Source organism: Protopterus annectens, chromosome 9.part0, assembly GCF_019279795.1.
Source record: "Protopterus annectens isolate FY-2018-M chromosome 9.part0, PAN1.0, whole genome shotgun sequence".
Classification (NCBI taxonomy): domain Eukaryota; kingdom Metazoa; phylum Chordata; order Ceratodontiformes; family Protopteridae; genus Protopterus; species Protopterus annectens.
Genome location: NC_056743.1, coordinates 1,123,526,527 through 1,123,551,217, shown reverse-complemented (window position 1 = coordinate 1,123,551,217; position 24,691 = coordinate 1,123,526,527). Strand labels below are relative to the sequence as shown.

General features: G+C 38.8%; 1 protein-coding gene across 2 annotated transcripts in view; it reads left to right on the top strand.

Annotated features, from left to right (window-relative positions):
- The window catches only part of NCKAP1L (NCK associated protein 1 like), a 1,498,172-nt gene that overhangs the window by 201,053 nt on the left and 1,272,428 nt on the right, over positions 1 to 24,691 (top strand). For both annotated transcript variants that reach the window (XM_044083976.1, XM_044083975.1), the window contains one exon: positions 13,675 to 13,731. In XM_044083976.1, the coding sequence (XP_043939911.1) occupies positions 13,675 to 13,731 (57 nt within the window). The remainder of the gene's footprint in view (positions 1 to 13,674; positions 13,732 to 24,691) is intronic.

The following is a 24,691-nucleotide window of genomic DNA, read 5'->3' as shown; positions in this document are numbered from 1 at the left end:
GAGTGGAATAGACAGTCAAGAGGAGAAGGTAAACATTTGCACCACACCACACTCATCACATTTTCCCGTAAAATCTACACCTCCAAAACACACACATAGAAATGTAAAACACACACCTACATTCACGGAGGCTTTCAATAAAAATCTGCCCAAGTAACAGGGACCTCCAAAGCAGAAATGCAAGCAAGCTCCACCCCCCCCCCATCACAACCCAAATAACATATAGCCCACAATCTCAGTGTGCCACTCAACCACAGCCCATAATGCATAACAATGCACCCAATACTCTAGTCATAGGTGACTCTATAGTCAGGCACACTGATGTTCCACTCACCAGGCTAAACAAGGAGAAAGTCACTGTCAGCTGCCTGTCGGGTGCCAGGATCCGCCACATAATGCACGCACTCAGGTCACTCCAGAACAAGTACAAATATGACTCTGTCATTGTCCATGTTGCTGTGAATGATCTGAGATGTACCTCCCTGGACTTCATGAAAAGAGACATGGAGGAGCTCTCCGATCTTGTAGCTCAGGCAGGTATGACCCTAGCCCTCAGTAGCATCCTGTCATCACCCAGAATGATACCACAGTACAAGGACAAAATGATTGACTTCAACAATTGGCTAAGCTTCTGGTGTCATTCCAAGGGGATCCAGTATTTCTCTGCCTGGGATGATATGATCGACAGACCACGATGCTTTGCCAGAGATGGCCTGCACCTGTCGCCCTTGGGATTCCGGATACTGGCTAAAGCTCTTGCCAGCCCTATAGTGTTTTTTTTGGCAAAGTTCAAATAACAAATTCACCACCGTAACAGGTACAAGCAAGCAAAATCTGAGGATAATTCTACTCAATGCTAGAAGTCTAAAACTCAAAATGCACTCACTCGAGGTGCTCCTTAAAATGGAGAACATCGACATCTGTGCAATGAGAGAGATATGGTTCAAAGCTCCAGAGAGCACCCATGCATTACCAGGCTATAATTCATACCACACCTTTTGGCTACCAAACCCAGAACAAAGCACTAAAGGCAGAGGCGTGTCCATATTCATTAAGGATATCCACATCTCCAGGCTAGTTGCACAGCATAAAGCATCCGGGATTATCCAAGTGCAACTAACTCTGGGCAAGACCGCAATCCAAATTGTAGCTTGCTACAGACCCCCCACCATGTCCCAGGATTCTCACTCCTCATTTCTTAATACACTGGAAAATATTAGGGTACAACCCAACACCATAATAATGGGCAATTAAGCTACCCCACCACTAACTGGGAAAACTACTCATGTACCAACTCTTTTTCTCAATGTTTTCTGGAATTCATAAATTCCAATGCCTTGGATCAACTTATTCACACCCCCACCAGGGTCAGCAATATCCTAGACATGGTCATTACCAACATGGGTGACTGGTGTTCCACACCAGAGGTCAATTCCTCGTTGGTCAGATCTGACCACAAGATAATCACCCTAGACATCCACATCCCACCCCCACCTCCATTTAAGGTAACCACTGTATAAAACTTCTCCAAAGCCAACTTCACACTTCTTAAGACAGAAGTGGCAAACTTCATGACACCCATGCAGACGGACAATAGAAGTACGACTGCTGAATCCTACACAAATGCACTTTATAAGCACTTGCACGAGTGCATGGATCATGTTATCCCTAACAGAACTAAGATGCTATTCCCCCCCCAAAAAAGGAAGCCAATCTGGTGGTCCTCTGCCATAAACAAACTCTACAACATAAGGAAGAAACTGTCGCAAAAAAGAGTAAAATCCCATGACTGGAGGAGCTCCCTGGTCAGCCCTAGTAAGAAGCTGAGATCTCTCATAAAATCCTCCAAAGCTAATTATGAAAACAAATTTGCCACTGACTCTAAAGACAACCACAAAGCATTCTATAGCTATGTCAAGTATCTCAATGGCAACACTCAGATCTGCTCTGAGTTACAGCACAATGGCACTAAATATACAGAACCAACTGATATTGCCAACATCCTGGCAGATCAGGTGAAATGCTAACTTTACCCCCCTCTCACCCCCTAGAGGGCCCATCTCTATACTGGAAGAATGCAAAGTAAAAAACACACTCTCCAAAGCCAAGAACACAGCATCCATGGGACCTGACAATATCCCAGGCTGCATTCTATATGAACTACAGAACAAACTGGCACCCCACCTAAGTACCATGTTCAATCATAGCCTCACCTCAGGCTTTGTGCTCACTGAATGGTGCACTGTGACAGTTATCCCACTCCACAAAGGGGGCACCACAACGGACCCCAGGAACTTCCACCCCATTAGACTGATGAGTTTAGTCTGCAAGCCCATGGAACGTATCATCATGGAACTCATAAACAAAGACATTGGTAATCTCCAAACTCTGGACCTCACCCAGTTTGGGTTTGTAAAAAGCAGATCATGTCTCCTAAACCTGATATACTTCTTTGAAGCAGTCACCAAAGCCATAGATTAGGGTAAGGTGGTCACACAGCCTATCTAGATCTCGCCAAGGCTTTCAATACCATCCCCCACTCTGGAATTATAGATAAACTCACTAAACTAGGTATAAATCCCTATGTCACAAGATGGGCTGCCAACTGGCTCATGGACAGAACCCACACTGTGAAAGTAGCAAACTCCAAATCCGACTTCAGACCAGTGACAAGTACAGTACCACGGGGTTCAGTCCTGGGTCCTCTCCTGTTTGGTATATACTTCTCTGAAGTACAGGCTAACATAGAAGGTCTTTGGCTAATAAAGTTTGCAGATGACTGCAAACTGGGAGCCATGATTAAAACTCCTAACGATATGGACATCCTACCAAAGGGCTTCACTAAGAAAGATGCCTGGTGTCAAAGCCATGGCCTGAAGTTCAATGCCAAAAAGTGCATTGTCATCCTTTTTGCTAAAAACTCTGTACCCATGAACTACCACATAGGTGGTAGTCTACTTAACACCGAAAGTGTAATAAGAGACCATGGGACACAGGCAGACAGTAGTCTGTCCTTTGATAATCACATCGCCACAGTGGTCAGGAAATTCGTCTATGTGGCACATCTCATCACAAAAGGTTTCTCAACCAGAAAAAAGAGGTAATTTCCCCTCTACACATCATTCATTAGACCCATTATAGAGTACAGCGCCCCTTTTGGTATGTACCTCACAAGACATCTACAACAGCTGGAGAGGCCACAGCAATACCTCACAAAGGGGATTACTGGCCTCAAACAGATACCCTACACAGACTGTCTCAAAAAACTCCAGCTTTACTCCGTCGCATATCGCCTACTCAGAGGCAATCTCTGCCTAACATACAAAGCTATGTCAAACCAAGAGCTGTTGGATATGCTCCACTTAAAGAAATCCCAATTCCCCCTGATCTACATGCTGTACAGACCTAAACCTTGTCACCACAATAAACAGAACATGCTGGAGGGATAGATTCCTGTCCCAGAGACTTCCCATACTCTGGAACAGACTACCTATCTATGTCAAACAGAGCTCCTCATTAGCAGACTTCAAGAAAAATCTTGATGATTGGATGGGAAATAGGAACTTCACCTCGGGGTCACTTCTGTGGCTCTGCTCGACAGGAGCACAGGAAAATAATTTTCTTGGGTGGCGAAAGCCAGGGTACCTTTTTGGCTAGGCTTATATAAGCCCTAGGGTCAATAGCCTATTACCTACCTATGAACCTATGAACCTATTAACCAAACTAGAAACCACCTATAACAAGATAGAAAGATTTCCAGCCAGTAATAGCAACAAATCCCATCACTGTATATCCCTGAAAAGCTTAAGATGGCTGAGCTCTCCCACATGGTTCAAATATCACAACTACAAATTGCACACAGCATCATAAATAGCCCCAACTCCTGCCCTGCCCTTACATCCATAATTACACCCTACACACCCAATCGTGACCTCAGAAGCACACAACAAAACCTTCTGCAGGTGACCAAGCCAAACAAAAATATTGGAAAATACTTTACAGTCATTCAGTTGCATATTCATAGAACAAACTTCCCTTGTCCCTTCTCTCCACTACCAAAAGTCGTGAATTCAAAAAGCAACTAAAAATTAGTTTCCAGCATGCATGGGTATGTACTTGTCAGGAAATTACCTAATGAATTTTTCTTCTTTTCTCAGTTAAAATATCTGCCTGGTATCTACCTCTTTCCATATAGTACTGTCCCTACAGTTAATACCGATGGTATTAAATGCATCTTTGTTGTACTATGCCATAATGTTACTCTAAATTATTTTTATTTTAGACATTGCTACATTCCTTGTAAATAACTTAATGGTAACCAAATTTCTCGAACATATTGTCACTGCATTCTCACAATATTGTACTTTTGTCCTGTATATATTTGCATTGCATATTTCTCTGTGTTTTTTGTACTGTTAATTATATTACAACTTGAATTGTTAGGTTTTTCTTATTTTTTTAATTAGTTTCCTGGAGTTTTTTTCCTCGGGTCTCTACTGAAAGAAGGTTCTCTGAGCCCAGTCGGACTAACCCGGTTAATAAATGTAAAAATAAAACAAATAAATAAATATTTCTGTCTGCCATTGTAGTGGTTAGAAGTCTAAGCTTGTGGATGTAGTGAGGAATTCTGCTGTGTTTTGGATAACAGATTGATACTCTGGTACAAGGTTTCATCTGTCATAAAACCATTCCTACTTAAGGACCTTTCCATTGTTGTGCATGGCCTGGACTCTTACCTTTTACTGTACCTTCAGCTTCCTTCTACTGAACATGACTGTGTATATTTGATGCAAAACTCTGAAACCGGTTAAGTCAACTACAGTGGCATAGAGGGATAAATCTCTAACTACATCCCAAGTGAAGTGAGTTCAACTAGCATCTCCCAGCTGATTGAATGCACAGGATAGTGAGGATGGGGCCTGTGACACCTGTGCCCTGGCCCAGCAATCAAGGAGCCTCAATCCTCACCACTAACACCAGAGAGAGTGTCTCATAAATGAAGAAAGGATAACAAATACACACAGCAAAGTGCAATTTCCTTTAAGAGCATACAGAGATCACAGTCAGTCTGGGGCTGGTTGCTCCCTTGCTCTCCAGGACCCCAGTAAGACTCCCCACTGGCACAGCTATAGGGTCCAGATCTCAGCCTAGCTGGACAAGCTAAAACCTCCAGCACCTTTTCTGTCCAACCATTGCTTCATGTCTCTGCCCAAATAGCTGACACACACACACACACACACACACACACACACACACACACACACACACACACACACACACTTTGAAATAGGAGTTTATACAACCACACAGACACTCCTGGGAAAGGCTAGCACAGGTTCTCCAGCTGTGCCCCTCTTACCCAGACTATACAGTAGTACCACCTGCCACCACCCAGCTAATTTTTATCAGCTACTCAAATGCCCTTAAAGGGTGTCCAGTTATTACTGTGCATTATTATTATCCAATTGGTAGTATAACTAAACAGTCAAGGCTTATTAGAGTGACTTGGTACAGTAATCACTATAAATATACAATGTACCTGAAGGGTTAAATTATCTCTACACAAAACAGCCACAGTTGAAAGGTTTTAAAACATTTAATAATAAATAATAAAAACACAAGACAATACTTCTTACTACACAGTGCTAGTTAAGAGTTTAGCGATCACAGCAAAATACTTAAAATAATTCAGTAGTATAGTTCTGACATCACAGAAAAACACTTAGTCTAATCTTTCTAGTTTCTAGCTATTTCTAAAAGAAAACACAAGTCTAAGATAATTGGACAGTGCTGTGAGTTGGATGGTCAAGACAAAAATGCTTAATCCTCTCTGGTTCTATCTGTTTAAATTGAAATTGCAGTTCTGATTCACACTACATCATTCTTCACACTTCCCTGGGTTCCCAGGCTAATATAAACTGCATTTACATTCTTAACATCTCCTTTGCATGTTTAAATCTAGCAATTTAGAATGTCTTCATCTAGACGGGCTGGAGCCAACTTTAGATCAAAGGGTCACAACATGCTTTACTTGGTCAGTAGTGAGCACTGTTGTGACATTTTTTTGCAGTTCCACATCTAACAGCAGTTTTTCCATTTAAGACAACAAGCCTGTGCCTTACATTAATATTTACAAATGATATAATTATCTATAAAATTCTATCTGGCTAGGCTGACAGCCTTCACAGGGCCATCTTGGGGACAGGGTCGATGGAGCAAATACATATAGCCACAGTTCCTTAGAAGAGGGCTGACAGTGCAGTAGGCATTCCAGGGTGGGCTTATGGCTTGCAAAGCAACTTCCCGCTGGTAGTCCTCATTAACAAGTACACAGGAGTATAAATTCAGGGTCTCATTCCATTGTGAGCTGCATTGTGGTGTGGGTATACTGCCCTTCCTGCCCAGTCACTGGGATAATTACCCATACACAAATATGCTTCTATAGCTGGCTTGCAGCAAGATTGTAAACTGCTTGAATAATTGACTACTCCTTTTAGTAGATATAGGGAACTTCCACTGCCAAGTATCTAATGGGCTCATGTCCATTGCGGGAAAATTTAGTGTATTGTCAACAAGGCAGAGGCAGAAAAGAATAAAGAATTACAGCCTTGTTACTTGCCCACATTCCTTGTTGCTCTTGCATTAACCCACTTGTGCAGAACCTGCACTGACTGGCGGTTTGGTACCAGATAACCTTTAATGTTCTAGTGTGGATTTCCCTTTCCTGAATTAGGTCATTTCCCTTTACAGCCATGTTAGGCTTGTGCACTTACCCAACTTCACAATGCTGGAGATTCCCAGAGTATTACCGGAAACATTTGGTGGCTGTTCTTTTTTAATCATGAGACTCACATCTGTAAGTTCATTCCCATTGTGTAATATAGGTATCCCACACTGACCATTTTTAAGAGATCCCTAAAGGCACACTTTTTTACACTTGACTGTAGACTGCGATGAACATTATTATTTTTATGCACAGTATTTATTATTATGTATTTATTTAGCATGCTCACTGCGCATTGTATTAATGTGTTCTGTTTCATCTATTTTATAGTTTGGTGCTTAGCTACAAGCCCAAAGTTAAAGTCAGCATGGAGCACCACACTAATTAAATTACAACGTAGACTTATTTCACAACCAGCAGTAAAAATGTAGTGATGCAAATGATAAAAGGCACAAGCTTTTGTTTTGCAATTTGAAATGTCCCGAGCTGACTTGTACTTTGAATTTGTGGAGATTTGGTCAGGATCTGTTTGCATACTTTAGCTATTGTGTCTTGACCTAGATGCAAGGAACCTGAACAACAGAGAGAGGAAGAGACAGCATGATGAGCGCTTTCATGCACTCTGCACTAAAATGTTAATCCCTCCACCCTTATAATCATGCTGCTCATGTTCACACACAAACACAAAAATAAATGCATATATTGTATACAGAAATTGCGCAAGTCTGTGAAATGTAGTTGCAAGTTGTTCATAGCCCATTAACCTCAAACATGAGAATCAACCTCTGTATCTTGTGTCTGTGAGGTAAATATCTTAACCATTATGTCAACATCCCCCCCCCCCCCCCCCGGTATCCCTCATCCAATATCAAGTTATCAAGTATTGAAGATGGTAAAGCATCATTTTTACATTAAAAACAGAAAATGTCCTTACCCCCACCAACCCAACCACCTCTTCAGCTGCAGTCCCAATGCACCACGTTCTGCACATACTTAGCCTCCTAGTAGTAAGATTCATTGGTCTGCACTCTTCATTTGCTGGAAGGAACCTGACTGGTAGCTCTCTTTAATTGCTGAAACCATAGCATCTAAGGGAAGTACTATGTGTATGATAAACCTTATTATCAGATTATTGTTGATACTGAATTTAGAGGACCTTTCACTTCAGGTCAGGAGCTTAATATTTTTTCCTTATTTTGGACCCTTATTTTTAATGTCCCATTCACAAGGCCACACTTCAGGAACTTTTGCAGAAACATTGTTCAGCAACTGGATAGGCGAACCCTGTTCCACAGCAGTTGCCTACTGTTCCATTTAGAACTCTATTGATTTTTTTCTAGACTTGATTAGTAATACAAATAATATACAGACAGTGAAGTACCATAGATAGGCTTAGAGCAGTAGACACAGATTGAATGGGTATGTCATTATCAATCATATACCTCTTTCACTTGTCTTGGCAGTGGAAGATGTAGATAGTATGGTGAGAGACAGAGAAAGGGAGAAAGGGGTGGATATACTTATATGAAACTCAGTAAGGAATTACAATTGACATTAGAAATATGACCATGTGTCCCCAGATTTTGTTGGGGAAAATACTGCCAAAGGAGGTGGGACGAGGGCTGATGTTGCATACTTTTTAGCCCCTGTACATAAGCAGTGGGTGCTCTATCTGTAATTATGGCAATACGTTAAGCATGTTCAATGTTTGCAAGACTCTGCTAAGGTGTGCATTGTCTCACTTTCAATTTGTCATTTTCATAAAGTGGATATCAAGGTGCAGCTAATATTTGCAATGCATCCACATTGGAGATATGTGGGTTGCACCTTTGCTGTTTGCAGATGATGTTCTCCCCTTAGTTACAAGTGATTATGATTTGCAGTATGCAATGAAGTGATTCCCTCCTGGGTGAGGAGTAGATGGGATGAAAATCAATACCTCTTCTAGAAAAGAGGAGATTGTTTTCTATAACTGAACAAGGAACAGCTGCCTCAGGTGGAGGAGTTTAAGTATTATTTGATGATCATAGACAGAGTCAAAAATCTGACCAGTGGATGGCTGGAGAAGTGGCAACACTGCAGGTATTGCAGTAGCATGTGATGTTAAAGTGAAAACCAAGGAAGTGGACTTGGACAAAGCTATCAACATACCAGTCAGTGTCCCCATCTTTCCTTATGGATATGTGTTTTAACAAGAAAAAGGGACTGTGGATACAAACAGGCACAGTGAAAAGCTTTGCAAATGGGAGAATTCTGGATTGCAGCCACTTCTACTTCATGTTGGAAGGAATCATTTATGATCATTTGGATACCTTCTGAGGATGTCTTTCGGCATCTTCCATGTCACATGTACTAGGCTAGGACCACAGCAAGGAAACCCAAGGCATATACAGGACACTTTGAATTATATTTGTCAGATCGCCTGGGAACATCCAACAGGATGATTTGGAGACTTCTTTTTCAACTAGGAAAAGCTGGTCCATTTTGCAACCATTGCGAGTCTCATGAACACAGGTGGTTTCAAACTTCTGTTGGCAAAAAAAAGGTGTTGAAGAGCACTGGTTTAAAAATATTTCAGATAAAGTAGAACACATTAGGGAGAGACAAAAAAAGAGGTCAGGAAGCCTGCAGTGTTATTGTTGAATGATGGTCCTGTGCTATCTCAGTTAGAGCTTCCTTGGAAGCTACTACAAGAAAATATCTGCAGTACTGCCACCTAGTAGCTGAAGTTGTAATTAACTTGCCAGTTGAAATACTCTGAAAAGATTAGGTCTTCCAGAATGAATTGTACTCAATGCAGTCAAGTTACCTTGGCTGTCAGTCACTGATTGTGTTTCATATTGTGAAGTCTATTCACTAACTGTTCCTTTAGGGCACTTGTAGTGCAGATCATGCTTCTAACCTGTAAATAAACAATGATCCAGTTTTCACTTGCTGAAAAATGTTCTCTTTAAACATGTAAACATAGATATGACAGTAAAAAAGTAGGTGCAAAAAGATTTGTGGTCCTTCAGCTGTATCTGTTTGTTGCAGATTGACCTACTGCATCTTTTCTGTGATTTTTCACTCACCTATAATCTTATGCCGGTGTGTTTGTCTGCCTGTCTGCTTACCTATCTGTCTGTCTAATAATGTATTTATTTAACTTGGCCTCTGGACTGGTCCAGAGAGGCCCAGTTTTAACTATAGCCCTTACCAAAGGAAAAGCATACATATTCAAAGTAAATAAAGTACACAGGAGAAACATTAAAATTAGTGCATAACAAACATGTTACAATAAGCATCAGTAGTTGGTATGTGAACAATAAATGGTACAGTATACAAGAACAGACAATTTCAGTTATAGTAGTAATGCAGTATGTATAGAAGTGTGCATGGTCTAAGACTCTATGTGAAGGGTAGGCTAGTTTGTGAAGCTTATGCTTCCTATTAATTATTTCAGAGCTCAAATCTAGTCTGGGATGTCTTCTGTGCGGAGTCTGCATGTCCTCTCTGCATTCGCATGGCATTCCTCTGGGTGCTCTGGTTTCCTCCCACATTCCAAAAACATGCATCCCAGTCAGACTTTCCTGGTAAACAAATGTTAAATAAATAAATAAAATAAAAGGATAAAAGAAGTTGATAGCTTATTACACAGAGTATTATGAGTAGGTCTCCAGTCATAACCAACTCATTACATGTTCAAGAAATGGATGTCAGAAATTCACTTCGAGAGTAAAGTTCTCAAGTGGTGAATGTTGATATCCATTTCAAGAACATTTAAAACACTAGTTATGATAGCAGAAACCCAGTCATAATTCTTTGTAATACATGGGACTTTAGCTTCCCAGATATATTACCATTTGCAATGAAAACATGTAGCAGTGCAAACTGTTTTAATGTTTTGAAAGCTGTAAACCATTAACACTACTATACAGATAAAGTCCAGAAGAGAAGTGCAGCTTTCATTGGGTTACAGCTTTAAAATCTGATGGGATACCTCAGTCACCTACACTTTGCATTTTATGTGTGGCAACATGAAATGTGTTGCACAATTCAGAGCTGTCAGGTTTCTGTGATGTAGTTCTGCGGTGAATGGTAGCATGTGCCTTGAAATTAACAACTCTGAAAAGTGCATACTTTTTTTATGTACATTATTTTTTCTGATTTGTGAGTGTTATCACTGCTTTCCATGGACTAAAATCTGTTGCTTTCGGAAGATCATCTCCAGTAATGGATTCCTTCATCCAGTTCTATCAAACATCTCTCAAGGCTCTTCAGCCACAGAGGATGTTATGTTTATTAAGATGATGCATGAACCAAAACCTCCCAAAATGGAGTATGCCCCCCCCCCTTACCAAGGGGCAGAATATTATTTATATATTTATTGGACCCAGGTTTCAGTGACATGATCAGTCACTGCAAATGTACTTGGTTATTGGTGTTACAACCTGCAATGCACATAAAAAGAGTGAAATATTCAAGGTGCCAGTGTGTAAAGTGGCACCAAGTCACATGTGTTAGAAATGTTGTTACAACCTGCAATGCACATAAAAAGAGTGAAATATTCAAGGTATCAGTGTGTACAGTGGCACCAAATCACAGGTGTTAGAAATGTAAATTTTATTTTGAGAACCATTTTAGTAAAACATTGCAAATGTCATTCGGATAATGGAAATGTTTCCTAAGCATGGCTTGTTATAGCACGAGGTAGATTTATTTTAATAGTATTAACTCAATACATCCGAGTGACAGCTCCAGGTGCATCTACAGTTAACTCCTACTGATGTCTGTAGACGTCAAGTTCTACTTGCTCATATTTGCAGCAATAGTTCCAAAACCATGCATCTTAGAGCTTATATAATGGCAAACTCAACTACATTAATATTTGACCTCTGTCTAGTGCAGGTAAATAGATATTAACTGTTGTTTGTATTATATTAATTTATATAGATATAATTTTCACATTTTTCTACATATCTCAACAACCAAGTAACACAGGCAGAACTCCTTAGCCTCAAATGAAAGCTCTCAGCTATATGAATAAAATGTTGTTGCCACTGTGTGTGTAACTTGAGTGGTTGCTGAAATATTGCAAGTTGTTTACAAAATATTACACATGTAGTAGTTACCGTGCTTACTGTGATTTATAATATTTGGTTTAAAACCTATAACCTAAAGAATACTACCACTATAAAAAGAGTTTGTGCTGAAGAGTTTGCCATTTATACTTCTTTAGTAACCTGTATTGTTTCAGAGATATGAACATTTGTTTGAAATGTGAGGGCATAATTTGATTCTGTCAAAAGGCTTAGGCTCCACCCATTGGAAGTTACAGTGCAAACTTCCTGAGCTCCATTTGAGAGAATGAGTTAAGTCACTATGCCATAGTTTGTTTGGTGATTTTGTGGGAGTCACTGTCTTCAGAAGAACATAAGAGAACTTAAGGAGGTGCTCCAGGTGCTAGAGAGGTAATTGCTCTAGAAATTCTAACTTGAACATGAAGATATACAAAATCATTCCGTCTTTTAAGGAACAGGCAGCTAATCTTCTGTCTTTTTTAGTTTTGCCAAGTCTTATGTCTTCAGTGTATGACAGTACATGTGCATGCAGGATTCTAATGAAATTAAGTGACAGATCCTAGTGGATATACGTGGACAGTCATGCATATTGTTTGAAGAGGCAAATATGTTGGGATAAACTGCACTCAAGCAGAAGTGTCAGAACCCCTTTTCTCAATGGCATTTCTATCTTAGAGATTAGAAATGTATAAACTATTCAACAAAATGCAATAGTTTACTAACATTTGCTTTAAGGTTGCTAACATGATCCCCAGTACATATGGCAGGTGCAAATATATCTCTGCATACCAAATTGGTGTTTGGTTATTTTCATGTTTAGTTCCAGGGGAGTCACAAAGAGTCCAGAAAGTAGAGGTTTCAGCTTAGCTGCTGTGCCACATAACAGACTTAGTCTGTCTCCACTTAAGTTGAAGGTGCCTGAAGTTAATTATTGCGTTAATATTGCCAGATATGTCTTATTGTCACGTATTATTGGCAGTTGTACTGCTGATGCTCTGGTAACATCCATATCACTGCCATACATCAAGGGATTCACAGAAGGAAAATCCCTGGACAGATCTGACAAATAAAATAGTAAACAGCCTAGAAGTTTGATTTGTGGAGCTCCTAAGTAAATGACAGTAGTTGAAGATAAGGTGGGACCTAATTTAACTTGAAAGAGTCTGTCAACCAGGTACCGACATGATGAGACTACTAGATTACCTGCAAAGTTCATGTAATTTCAGTGACTGGTTGACTAATATAGAGGACTGTGCTCAGGGCTACGATCATAACCTCCTTATTATGTATTCGAGACATGGATACCAAGAAATTCAACTTCAAAGTAAAGCTTGAGATGTGGATCTTGGCATCCCTGACTAGAGAGGTTATCATCGCAGACCTGATCATAATTCTTTGTAGTGAGTGGTGCTTTATATGCTCCATGTACTACTATTTACAGAAAAAAATGCTAAGTGTTTTACTGGCTTTCAAAGCGATGCAGCACTTCGCAAGAGCTGTCTGAAAGACAGTATAATGCAGTCTAGAATGTTTATACTCACTTGTCTATTAATGTCAACTGTCCAGATTTTCACTGAATGCTCAGATTTTTGCCTCATTGACAGAATGTACTATTAATGCCCATAAGCAGTTTCCTGTACGTAACTTTGACACATCATCTGTGACAACGTACGTTTTTATAATGGTGACTATTATTTTTCATACCCATTACTGTTTGTTCTGTCATGCTCTTGGACTTTGATCTCATGGATTCCTAAAGGATATCCATATTATCATGGATGATTTTATTTTAGCTCAAAATATTAATCAGAAATAAAAGATGGCTGTGTGTATGCAACCCATCTGCAATAAAATAATGCATTCTTTCTCTCTATCTCTTTCTGTTTCTAGGACCATGTCTATGAACTACTAAACACCATAGATGCGTGTCAATGCTACTTTGATATTGTAAGTATTTTTACCATTCATACTGACTAGAGTGAAATAAATGACTAACCGGTCACCAAGGTTTGCAGTGATATCACAGAATGAGTTCACCAGCTGCTCAGCCTTTCTTTAAAATATAATGAAATTACAGTACACGCTCTTCTACACTCATTAGTAATAGTAAGAGATGAAAACATGTGAATGAGGACATTTATTTTGAATTGTTCACATGTAAGACAGTTAGTTTTACATTTCAGGGATTTAGCTTCCAAAATGAAAGAAATCGTTTCATTAAGCCCTGCACTTAAACTGATCTTTGTCAAATGGTTCAAAACTCTTTAGACCCTGCTTCATTTGTCTCTGCTTCCCTGAAAATATTTATTTTACGTAATACTGTTCCCCTGTATGGCGGCTTGTACTAAGCTCAGAAAGCCTAATCCAGCACTAAGACTAAAGGGATTATAAGCTATACTGCATGGATAATATTGATGAGGTTTAATAACTATGTATGTGGAAGATCAAAACTGTCTTGGTTGTATATATAAAATGTTTGAATATTGTTTAATTCTGTTAGTGTCTTACATATTTTGTATGCATATGGTAAAGTTGTTGAATTTATTTGCATTCATGCTCTTTTGAAAAATCTAATAAAATTATTTAAAAAATTTAAAAATATGCACCATATCTTGAAATAACCTGGTGCCATTCTTCATTTAATTTGCAAATTAATAATTCATAACCCCTTCAGTACTCTGTGATCAGTAATACAATAGTCAAAGAAAAGATTATCTCAGACCAAACTTTAATATTTCAAGCTTTTCTCTTCTTGATCCTTAAGTATATCAGAAATGGTTTTGTTTTCCACACTTTCTGACACTTCAGCTATTCCAAATGGATGATTAGTTCTAGAAAATAGAGCATGACTTCTTCCTTGCCCTTGTGTGTCTCTAGAAGTACCTGCAACTATTTGGCCCAATATCTATAATCAGTCTGTAGTGATGGTACGGTTTGTAAATTCATAGGATGTAGCAAAATGTGTGATGGAACAATATCCATACCATCTCAAACATTTGAAGAGAGAGTTTGTATGGCCTATGTTTCTGTCTCACTAGTTTTTATCACAGAGACAGGCATAATGAATACAAAAAGAAGATAAAAAAAAAACTCCAATACAAGCACACCATACTTGTACTAAATCAATAGAGCACTAAAGTAAAGCATTACCTACTGAATGAAAGTTCCATACATTTTGTTGTAAATTAGTAAATATTTCCATCCCGAAATATGTAATTTAACTTCATCAAGCTAACAAACATTCAAAATCACTCACTAATTAATTAATTAACTGAAGGCTCAATCACACGATAAAGCATGATTCTCATGTCCAGAAAAATATTCATCTTAGTAAATTAGTATCTACATTAATAACTGAATACATGATATTTCACACCCAGTCTTAATATATCTACTGCATAATTCCTATCACAAAATACAGGTCTACCTTATAGATCTGCTTCATAGTTCAGCTTTTATAATAATTAATTCAAACCCCATGGAGTATAAGCCCTATCCTTCCTTCCTTCCTTCCTTCCTTCCTACTACATTACTGAATGATTCCTTTGTGCAGCCACAAACCTCTTTCAAATCACTGCAACAAAGACTAAAGCTAGGAGGACCCACTAATCCTTTCATTTTGGAGATGATTTGTTTGCTGAAAAAGCCTTCTGCCTGAGGTTATTCTCACCTAGTGAGGACGTAAGCTTGCAAAAGTGCTCTTCAGCAGATGATGAAGAGTCTGCATAATACATAGTACTATTGTCAGACCAGAGGGTTGTGTTTTGGGGTACAGGCTTGGCCAAGCATTTGATTAATCAGTTATAGCTTCAGGTTGTTGGACTCATTCTGAGGATTTTAGTCTGGAGGCACCATGCCATGGGCAAGCTGTAAATAAAACTGAATTATCTGCTGGCAGAATGACCTTCAAGGCACAGGATGGACTGTTGATCAGACTGCATGGCACTTGATTGTTTCATTCCAGGACTTATGTCAAGGCCCAGACATTTTGGAAATGTTTGATATTTTTGAGAGCTAAAGTCATAGGTACAAGACCACTCTTAAAGGAATATAGAACAATTCCAAATCTGGGCTATTGCAGACTTCTGTCTCCCCATGCCACCTTTGGTGTGCATGCCTAATGCATTGGTTTCTTTTAAACTGGCATCCAGCATGTGGCCATGCCAGGCTTGCTCCTACATATAAATGTGTTGAAGCGGATGTCTTGAATTGGTGAATGGGGGGTGGGCTCCCTCCAGTTCAGGCTCCCTTGAAAAGTCTGAAAACTCAAAGGCCATTGTCCCTGAGACAGACAATGAGTCACCCACCCTTTACCTCTCTTCTAGATGACCATTCTTTCAGGAAGTCCATGAGGCTTACTAAGACCTCTGTACACTGGATTTGTGAATCCAGTCTCTCTACAAGAAAAAAAAATGAATGCTTGTATATGAAATAAAGAGAAGGGCCCATTAATCATTGCTCCCTAGAACTTGTTATCAAGGGTGTAGCTCTGGCAACATGGAAATACCCTAACTGTTATCCTGTAGTCGCAAAAACGTATATACATATGTGTGCATGTGTCTGTGTGTGTGTGTGTGTGTGTGTGTGTGTGTGTGTGTGTGTGTGTGTGTGTGTAGCTCTATATATATATATATATATATATATATATATATATATATATATATATATATATAGCTACACACACACACACACACACACACACACACACACACACGTATGGGTATGTGTGTCAGAATGCGTGTGCCAGAATAATGGTTATTTATAATGTCAGAGAAGTATAATTTAATATGAATCACCTTTTTTGAAAAGGTCACCAAAGCAGTGGAAGAAGGAAAAGTGGTATACACCACATAACTAGACCTGAGCAAAGGTTCTGATACAATCCCCCATGCTGGCACAGTAGAAAAGTAGAAAAGCTAAATAAACTCAGAATAAACCCTTATGTCACACCTGATAGATCACCAAATTGTGTGCAGATAGGATGCAAATCTACATGGGGAAGTTACGTCTACAAAGAGACCAGTCACCACTGGAGTTCCCCAGTGTTCTGTGCTGGGACCTTTCCTGTTTGGCATTTACTTCTCTGAAGTAAAAGTCAGTACCAAAGGGATCTGGCTGACTAAGTTTGTAGATGATTGCAAGCTCAGAGCAGTCACTAAATTTCCAAATGACTTAGCCATCCTGCAGGACGGTCGTCCCAAATAAATAATTAGTGCCAAAATCATGGATTGAAACTAAATGCTAAAAAAATTCATGATCATATCCTTTGGGAAGTTATCTATTTTAGGGAACAACCACATTAACAATACTTCCCTAAGAACTTACCCAGTTGTTCAGGATTTAAGAACTTATATGGACAGCAACCTAATTTTAACTGACACATGCCCATTGCCATAAGAAAACCCTTCTATATTGCACAGCTTATAAAAAAAGAGATTGTGTCTAGATCATGGGATGTCTTTGTTCCCATTTCAGTCCAATCATTGAATATAATGCCTATTTTAGCATGTTTCTGTCCAGACACATGTAACAACTGGAACGCCTACAGAGATACTTTGTTAAAAGGATACAAGGCCTAAACAATGTGCCATACATAGGTTCATAGGTTCATAGGTGTGTACTAGGCTAATGGCCCTGGAGCATTTACTAGCCTAGCCCATAGGATTAACCTGGCAACGTGCCACCCAACCTTAGTTCCCAGTGCCTCTGTCGAGTAGAGCCACTGGATTGATCCCTGAGATGAATATTCTATTTCCCATCCACTCATCAAGATTTCTCTTGAAGAAGGCCAGTGAGGTATAGGTTCACATGGACCAACTCAATTGCTGTCACTCTACTTGGTATTCCACAGACTGCTAAAAGGTGACCTGTTTCTGGCATAGAAGGTGTCCTCCAATCCAGTACTGATGGATTAAATGCACATCAGCAAGTTAAATAGCACCAGAGATACTCAATGTTTGGATCTAAACATATTTTGCAACATTAACAGACTGGTTTGGTGGGATGGGTTTACCTCACAGAGGATACCACTGCTCCAGAACAGACTACCCATCTATGAAAAACATCCTGTCCATATTTAATGGCAATCTGGATATACGGAAGGGAAATAGAAAATTTACCCCAGGACTGCTCCCTTTATTAATAATGGACAGAGGCAGACCCTAAAAGCTTTATCCCATGCATGAGTCCCCTCAAATTATTTATGGTATGCTCCTAGTTATTCTCAATGCTATATAATTATCAACCATGTGATGGATGAGGCCAGTCTAACATCAAGCAAGAAAGGTTAATTTTAGCACCGAAAGGAAAATTAGCTAGGCTTAAAATGGCCCTTTAGCCTAATACTTACTTATGAAACTACAAACCTGCTTAGGGCTATTAAAAGAAGACATGATTCCTTCTCACATGAAGTGATTTGAGGCTAAGACTGCAAACTCATGATAGATCATGACCAAAAGGAACTGTAGAAAATACAAATAGAGCATTTTTGGATCTACTCAATGAGTACCAGGAATCCAACTTTGGATTTACTCCAGGAGTACCAGGAACATCACTGCATTTATATTTGGTGATTGCTGGGCAGCTAAACCAGAACAGCAGTGCCATATCTGTGAACTGTATGGAATATTATATTTCATTGACTGTGTTTAAATTTGGGCTAACAAATACAGAAGTGAAGCGTAACTCTAATCAGAATCATGCTACTTTTCTTTTAAGTTGTAAATGAACGTTGGCTTGACTTTTTCCACTGCAAATAAACACACGTAACTCGAAGAAACTGTCTCCTGCTGCACTGGCACCTTGAGAGGGCATAAGTTTCTCCACGTATTCTGAATTACAATATTTGTATGTTTAACCTCCCATTTGAAAGGAATATACCTCATATATCAGAATATAATAAAATGAAAATAGCAACAACTGAACAAAGTAATTTAATTTAACCCCCTACACAGATGTGACCATCAGTTATTCCCACATTGATACCTTTAATAGTTTAACCATGTTTGCACAAACAGTAAATTATACCATTTCCCCCATTGACCCCTTCAGTAGTATGTCCATTAACACTTCACTGACACCAAAATAAAACATTTCCACCAACGACCCCTTCAGGAGTTTGCCCATGGATGTTTGTACAAGCCCTTTACTGATATCCAAGTGAAAGATTTCACCCAGTGACCCCTGTCCATGTATGCACACTCACATATACATCCGCTTACACACACACACACACACACACACACACACACACACACACACACACACACACACACATACACTTCTTCCCACATCACTGCAATAACACAGATAGTCCCTAAAAAATACATCAGTGCAAATAAATTTAAAATAAAAATTCCCTTACTAATGCCTCCTCTTCCACATTAAGTACTTTGTTCTTCCTGGCTTAGGCTGCATCGGGTGTCTGAAGCAGACTGAGCCAATACAGAGGGCTCCTTGCTGCATCCTACAGCAGTCTGGTAAGTCACTCATTGAGTGACACCTCTGTCACTGCCAAATGCTGCTGATTAAACAGAAATGCTGATAATTAAACAGAAAGTCAACTGTAATTTTTTAATTTGAAATAATTGTTGACTCTCTGAGCTAGCAAATTTCTTTTTTTTTTCTCTCTTCTGAGCTTGGGGGCGGGGGGTTGCTGCTCCGTGGCCAGTACCATTAGTCACCCCTGGTGCATTATCCTGGACATTCTTGAAATCAGTGGTCTGATGTTTTAGCTGTTGAATGAATGCATTTAGAAGCTTAAATGTAGCTTGTATAATATCTTTGCTACAGTTCAGAACTTTGGACCTTTCATCCTTTTTTGATCCTAAACTGACTGGTATACAAGGTTAACAAAGACAAAAAATAAATACTGCATTAATTGTTAGGTTCAAAGCCATTTTATAACATTTATGATGAAACTGTCGAATAGTTACAATTTTTTTTTACCAGGAAGAGCAGTTAGGGATGTACAGAACTATATTTTGTGTAGATTTTATTGGCCTGGTGTAATGAAAGACACTGAAAACACCCATGCAGCTTACCCATAATGTCAAAACATGGCACCACATCCTGAGTTCAGATGTTCTATTGATACTTTAAGCTAATTATTGACAAACCATTTGCGCAGAAAGTCATTGGTAAAAACTAGCAATGGCTCCCAGTACATTTTAATAGCTAGTGACTATGTCAATGGGTTTGCTGAAGAAGTATCCCTGTAAAAAATATTCAAAAAGGAATTAATAAAGAAATATGGACCATTGATTTCATGTATGTCCAGCATAATGCACTAGCTTTGCCACTGTTTTAAAGTAAATCAGTTAAGAACTTCTCTGTACTACAATGAACCAGATGGGTTAGTGGAGAACAATAATACATCTGTGAAGTCTGCTAATGAAGGCCATAGAACAAGATGGTAGGAAATGGGATCACTAACTTCCCTATGTCTTTATATTGTAAGAGTGGTGCCCAAACTAGCAAGATAGGTTAAAATTATGATACCAATAGTTAAGGAATATACATAAAAGTCACAAGGGATGCAACAGAGGATATGTAATAAAATGCCAGACTAAAAACGGTGTAAACAAGGGGCAGAGTGTTAGTACTAGTTTCCTGTTGTGAAAATGTTAGCACAATATCAAAGACTATTTCAGATGGTAGAGAAAGTGAATAATGTAGACTACAAGCTAAGATAAACTGGAAAGAGAAATCCAGTGGAGATATGTTACACAGATGTGTTAAAACCATGGAGAAAAGCTGAAGCTTCTGTAGCCGGCCTAGGGACTGACATAGATACCAGTAGTATGTTATCAGGGAATTCTATCCCTTCAGTTCAAACAAACAAAACATCATCTAAAGCCTTGAGGCTTTTTTTGAGCTGCTTGGTGCAATGGATCTAATATAGCATTGTACTGAAACTGTACCAGGAAAAAGGAAACCTAAAACCATACAGGATATAAAAATCTTGAGAAAAAACAATGAGATAAGTAAAAAAAAAAAAAGATATGATTTATTGAAGAATCCCAAAGTGAATGGCATGGTCTGATAGTGTTGCACCTTAAGTCAGATGGCTCCATAAGATTTTGTAATGACTTCCAAAAACTGGATGCTATTTCCAGATTTGACACCACTCTAAAACCCAAATTAAATGAACTATTAGACTGTGTAGGCAAATTAAGTTTTTTGACTACCTTAGCTTTGACCAAGGGCTGCTGGAAAATTACTATCACTGTTAAAGCCAAAGAGATGATAGCATTCTCCTCTCCAGAAGGTTTTTCATTATAAAGTCTTAACCCTTTTGGACTTCACACCATAATCCAAAGATTTGACATACCCTTTGTGGCTACTCTAGTGTTCATTCTGGGCTTGAGAGAACCACTTTTTTTGGCCATGATAGTTTCATCAAGTGGTTCCTCCTGTGGTATCTGAAATAAGAGACCCCTTTCCTGTGTTAAAATGCCTTCTTTACATTCCTCTCCTTCCAGGGATATCCCTAGGAAAAACAAAAATAAAACATCATTCTTCTAACAGTTTTTCTGTTGATACAGATTAATTTCTTTGCTAAGGTTTTATTACAGGCTTTGAATCCCGTGGAACAGCAGGGAAATGTAAGTGTTATACATACTTCTTGTTTCTCAGTTCCTCAGAATCCCTTGTCAGCTGATTCTGATAAGGATTAGGATAGGACTTCATCTGTGTTTTCTTCTCATGTCCCAGATTCTGAGGAGAGTGTTTCCTCAGTTCCTACAATAGTGGAATTATCTTTTGCTGAGTCTTTGGCAAGATGCATAATTTATTTCAATGGGAACATGTGGACTCTCCTTCCTCTTGAAAAAGATATTTTGATATGTTTCAAGTGGATATGACACACTCCACTCCTATTACATCAGCCTTTGATGATGCTTTTATCTTAATGCAAAAGTTTAAAATAATCCTTGTTATGGAAGGTTGGTTAAACGCCAAAGAATCCAGTTCCAAAAAAAACTAAGTAAACCAATCAACATAGCAAGGTGTATCAGTCAGACATGTGATCATGTCTGCCCATGGATCCTCTAATTTCTTTTCTTACTTTGGATATGCTGTCCTTGAAAAGGGATTTGTATTTAAGACCACCTAGGAAACAGGTGACACCTTGTTGAGATCATAACTTTGTGCAGGATAGTTAAATCTGTCTTCTTTTGAACTGACTCAGCATGTTGTTTTATGTTTCATGATTTGGAAGACTATTTTGCTCTGACTTGAAAGCTGTCATGGTGGCTGAGCCTATTGACATTCTATAGAGAATAGGTTCCTTTTAGAGCAAATCCCTCATTCATGTCAATACTAATTTCAGTTTACTTTGAATCAATTCATAAAATTACATGTGTTTTCCTGAACTTAGGAAAGATTATCTGTACACTCTGTTTGCCTAGATAACTCTGATATTTTCTTGGTAGAACTAATTCCTTTAGGGAAGATGAATGGCTATGTGTTTCCTATGATGGGAGAAAAAAGAGCAATTATTGTTATTTGATGCTATTTTTCAAGGCCTGTATGATTATCTTTTAGTGCAAAAACCCACAATTCCAAAGATTTTTGGCATCCCAAAAGTTCACTCAAATGTGTTGGATCTACCCTTATGCCTTATTGTTACTGTTGGTAGTTCAGTCACAGAGCCAATGGCTAAGTTCATGGACTACAAGTTGAAGCACCTTGTTCAAGGTTTTCCACAAATTGTCCAAGATTCCTGGGATCTTTTAGATAAACATCTGAAAACTGGATCGTGGAGTGAATGTCTTCTTCTGACTTGTGGCATCCAGAGTTTATACACTGTGATTCCCCATGAGGAAGGTCTGTTATGATTCGGTGAAATGATGACAACAATATGGTTCTCTTACACTTTCAGGTGTCACACTGCTTTGTGATTTCATGGAGGTTGTATTGAACAATAAGTTTTTGACCTTTGATGGAGAATTTTACGAACAGCTGAAAGGCATAGCTATGGGGGCTACATGCACCCCCACTTTTGCAAACATTGTCTGGCTGAGATGGGAATTTATGACTTTGTTCAAGCTTCTTGTATTCAAAAAAATGTGTGGGGTATTTCCACTATTTGGATGATTTACTGATCCTTTGGTCAGGTACAGAGACACAATTGGATACTTTTATGGATGAATTGCGGTCTAGTACCACTTTTTTAAGATTTAACTACCATGTTGACCCAGCTGAGATCCAGTACTTAGACATCAAAATTCAGAAAGACCAGAATGGTGGTATGGACACCACATATTTACAGGAAACCTTCCTTCTGTAATTATTTTTTGTCTTACACCAGCTGTCAAACTTTCCATCAAAAGAAGGGGATTGTGAAAAGCCAACTTATCAGGATTTCTCATCTGACATCTGATGATAACAACTGTTTAACACAGACTGACACCCTCAAATCTGTATTTTTGGAAAGAGGGTATCCTAAAACTCTTCTTGATAATCTTCAGAAGGATGTGTGGGAAGACAGAGACAATGGGTACATACCTATTATTAGGTATAGCCTTGATAAAACTAAGTTAAAAGACAAGACAAATGGAAAGTAAGGATACTTTTGGCCACACCAATATGATTTTACATTACTCAATGGACTCTACAGACCTCACCAATATGATTTTACATTACTCAATGGACTCTACAGACATCCAAAAATTGGTGCACAAAAATTGGGCCATATTACATTGTGATGAGGAACTCAAACAAAATTGTCCTGAATTCACTTCATTCACTTTTAAGAACAAGCCTAACATAAAATGGTTATTGGAGAAACCAATTGTTTCCAGACAAAGTCACTCACAGAGTATGACAAAATGTGGATGTTGCCATCAGTGCACTTATATTGAAACCAGCAATGAAGGTGACATAACAGAAAAAATTAGGGGTATGAACATCTGTGGTAAGTTCAATTGATGATCAGAGAGGTTAGACTACTTGGCGAAATGTATATCATGCCCTGCCGATAATACTGGTAAGACTAAAAATGCACTCACCAAAAGGATATACCAACACTATTATAATACATCCAAAAGGGACATGAAGAGTACTTTAACTAGGCATGCTTACACATAATCCAATTTCAACAAGCTGACTTTTTTGGAGGCTTGAACAGGTGGAAGCAGGTGCCTTTGCTGGTGACTGGGAAAACAGACTCCTACATCATGAAATGTATTGGCAGCTGGCTTTAGACGCAGCAAATCCACCTGGATTGAATGACTATATTTCCATTACTAGTGAATTTAAAAGAAAATCCAACAAAGTTTGAACAAAATTTTACAACTGCTATGGCTTTCTCTAGTATTTTGTCTTTCTAGATTTATTTTAACCATTTTTACTTGGTTTAATGTGGAAGTGTTTTTTGGTGAGTGTACAACTTTAAAAACTTTCCCGGGCTTTGTTCAGCCTGCCTGTTGATTGACAGTTCCTGGGGTGTGGTTTTACTTCTTTGAGCTTTTAAATTCAGTGTTTAGGGGAGTTTTCATGGTTCTAAAGAAGTCTATGTTTAGATGAAAATGCTTAACCATGAATTGCAGTGATTTTGCCAATAAAGGATTGTTTCTTTTCTACAACAACTGAGAATTGGAGTAGTTTCTACCATTGTTGGATTCATCTGCTGTGGTCTTTGGCTTCCTGGTCAGTTTTTTGTTTTTTGCTTGGATTTCTGTTCCAATTCCAGGTATTTATCGGCTTTTTGTTGCTCATCAACTCAGCATATTTTGTTTCATGATTTGGAAGACTATTTTGCTCTGACTTGAAAGCTGTCATGGTGGCTGAGCCTATTGATATTCTATAGAGAATGGGTTACATTTAGAACAAATCCCTCATTCATGTCAATACTAATTTTACAGTTTACTTTGAATCAAGGCATAAAATTACCTGCTTTTTTCCC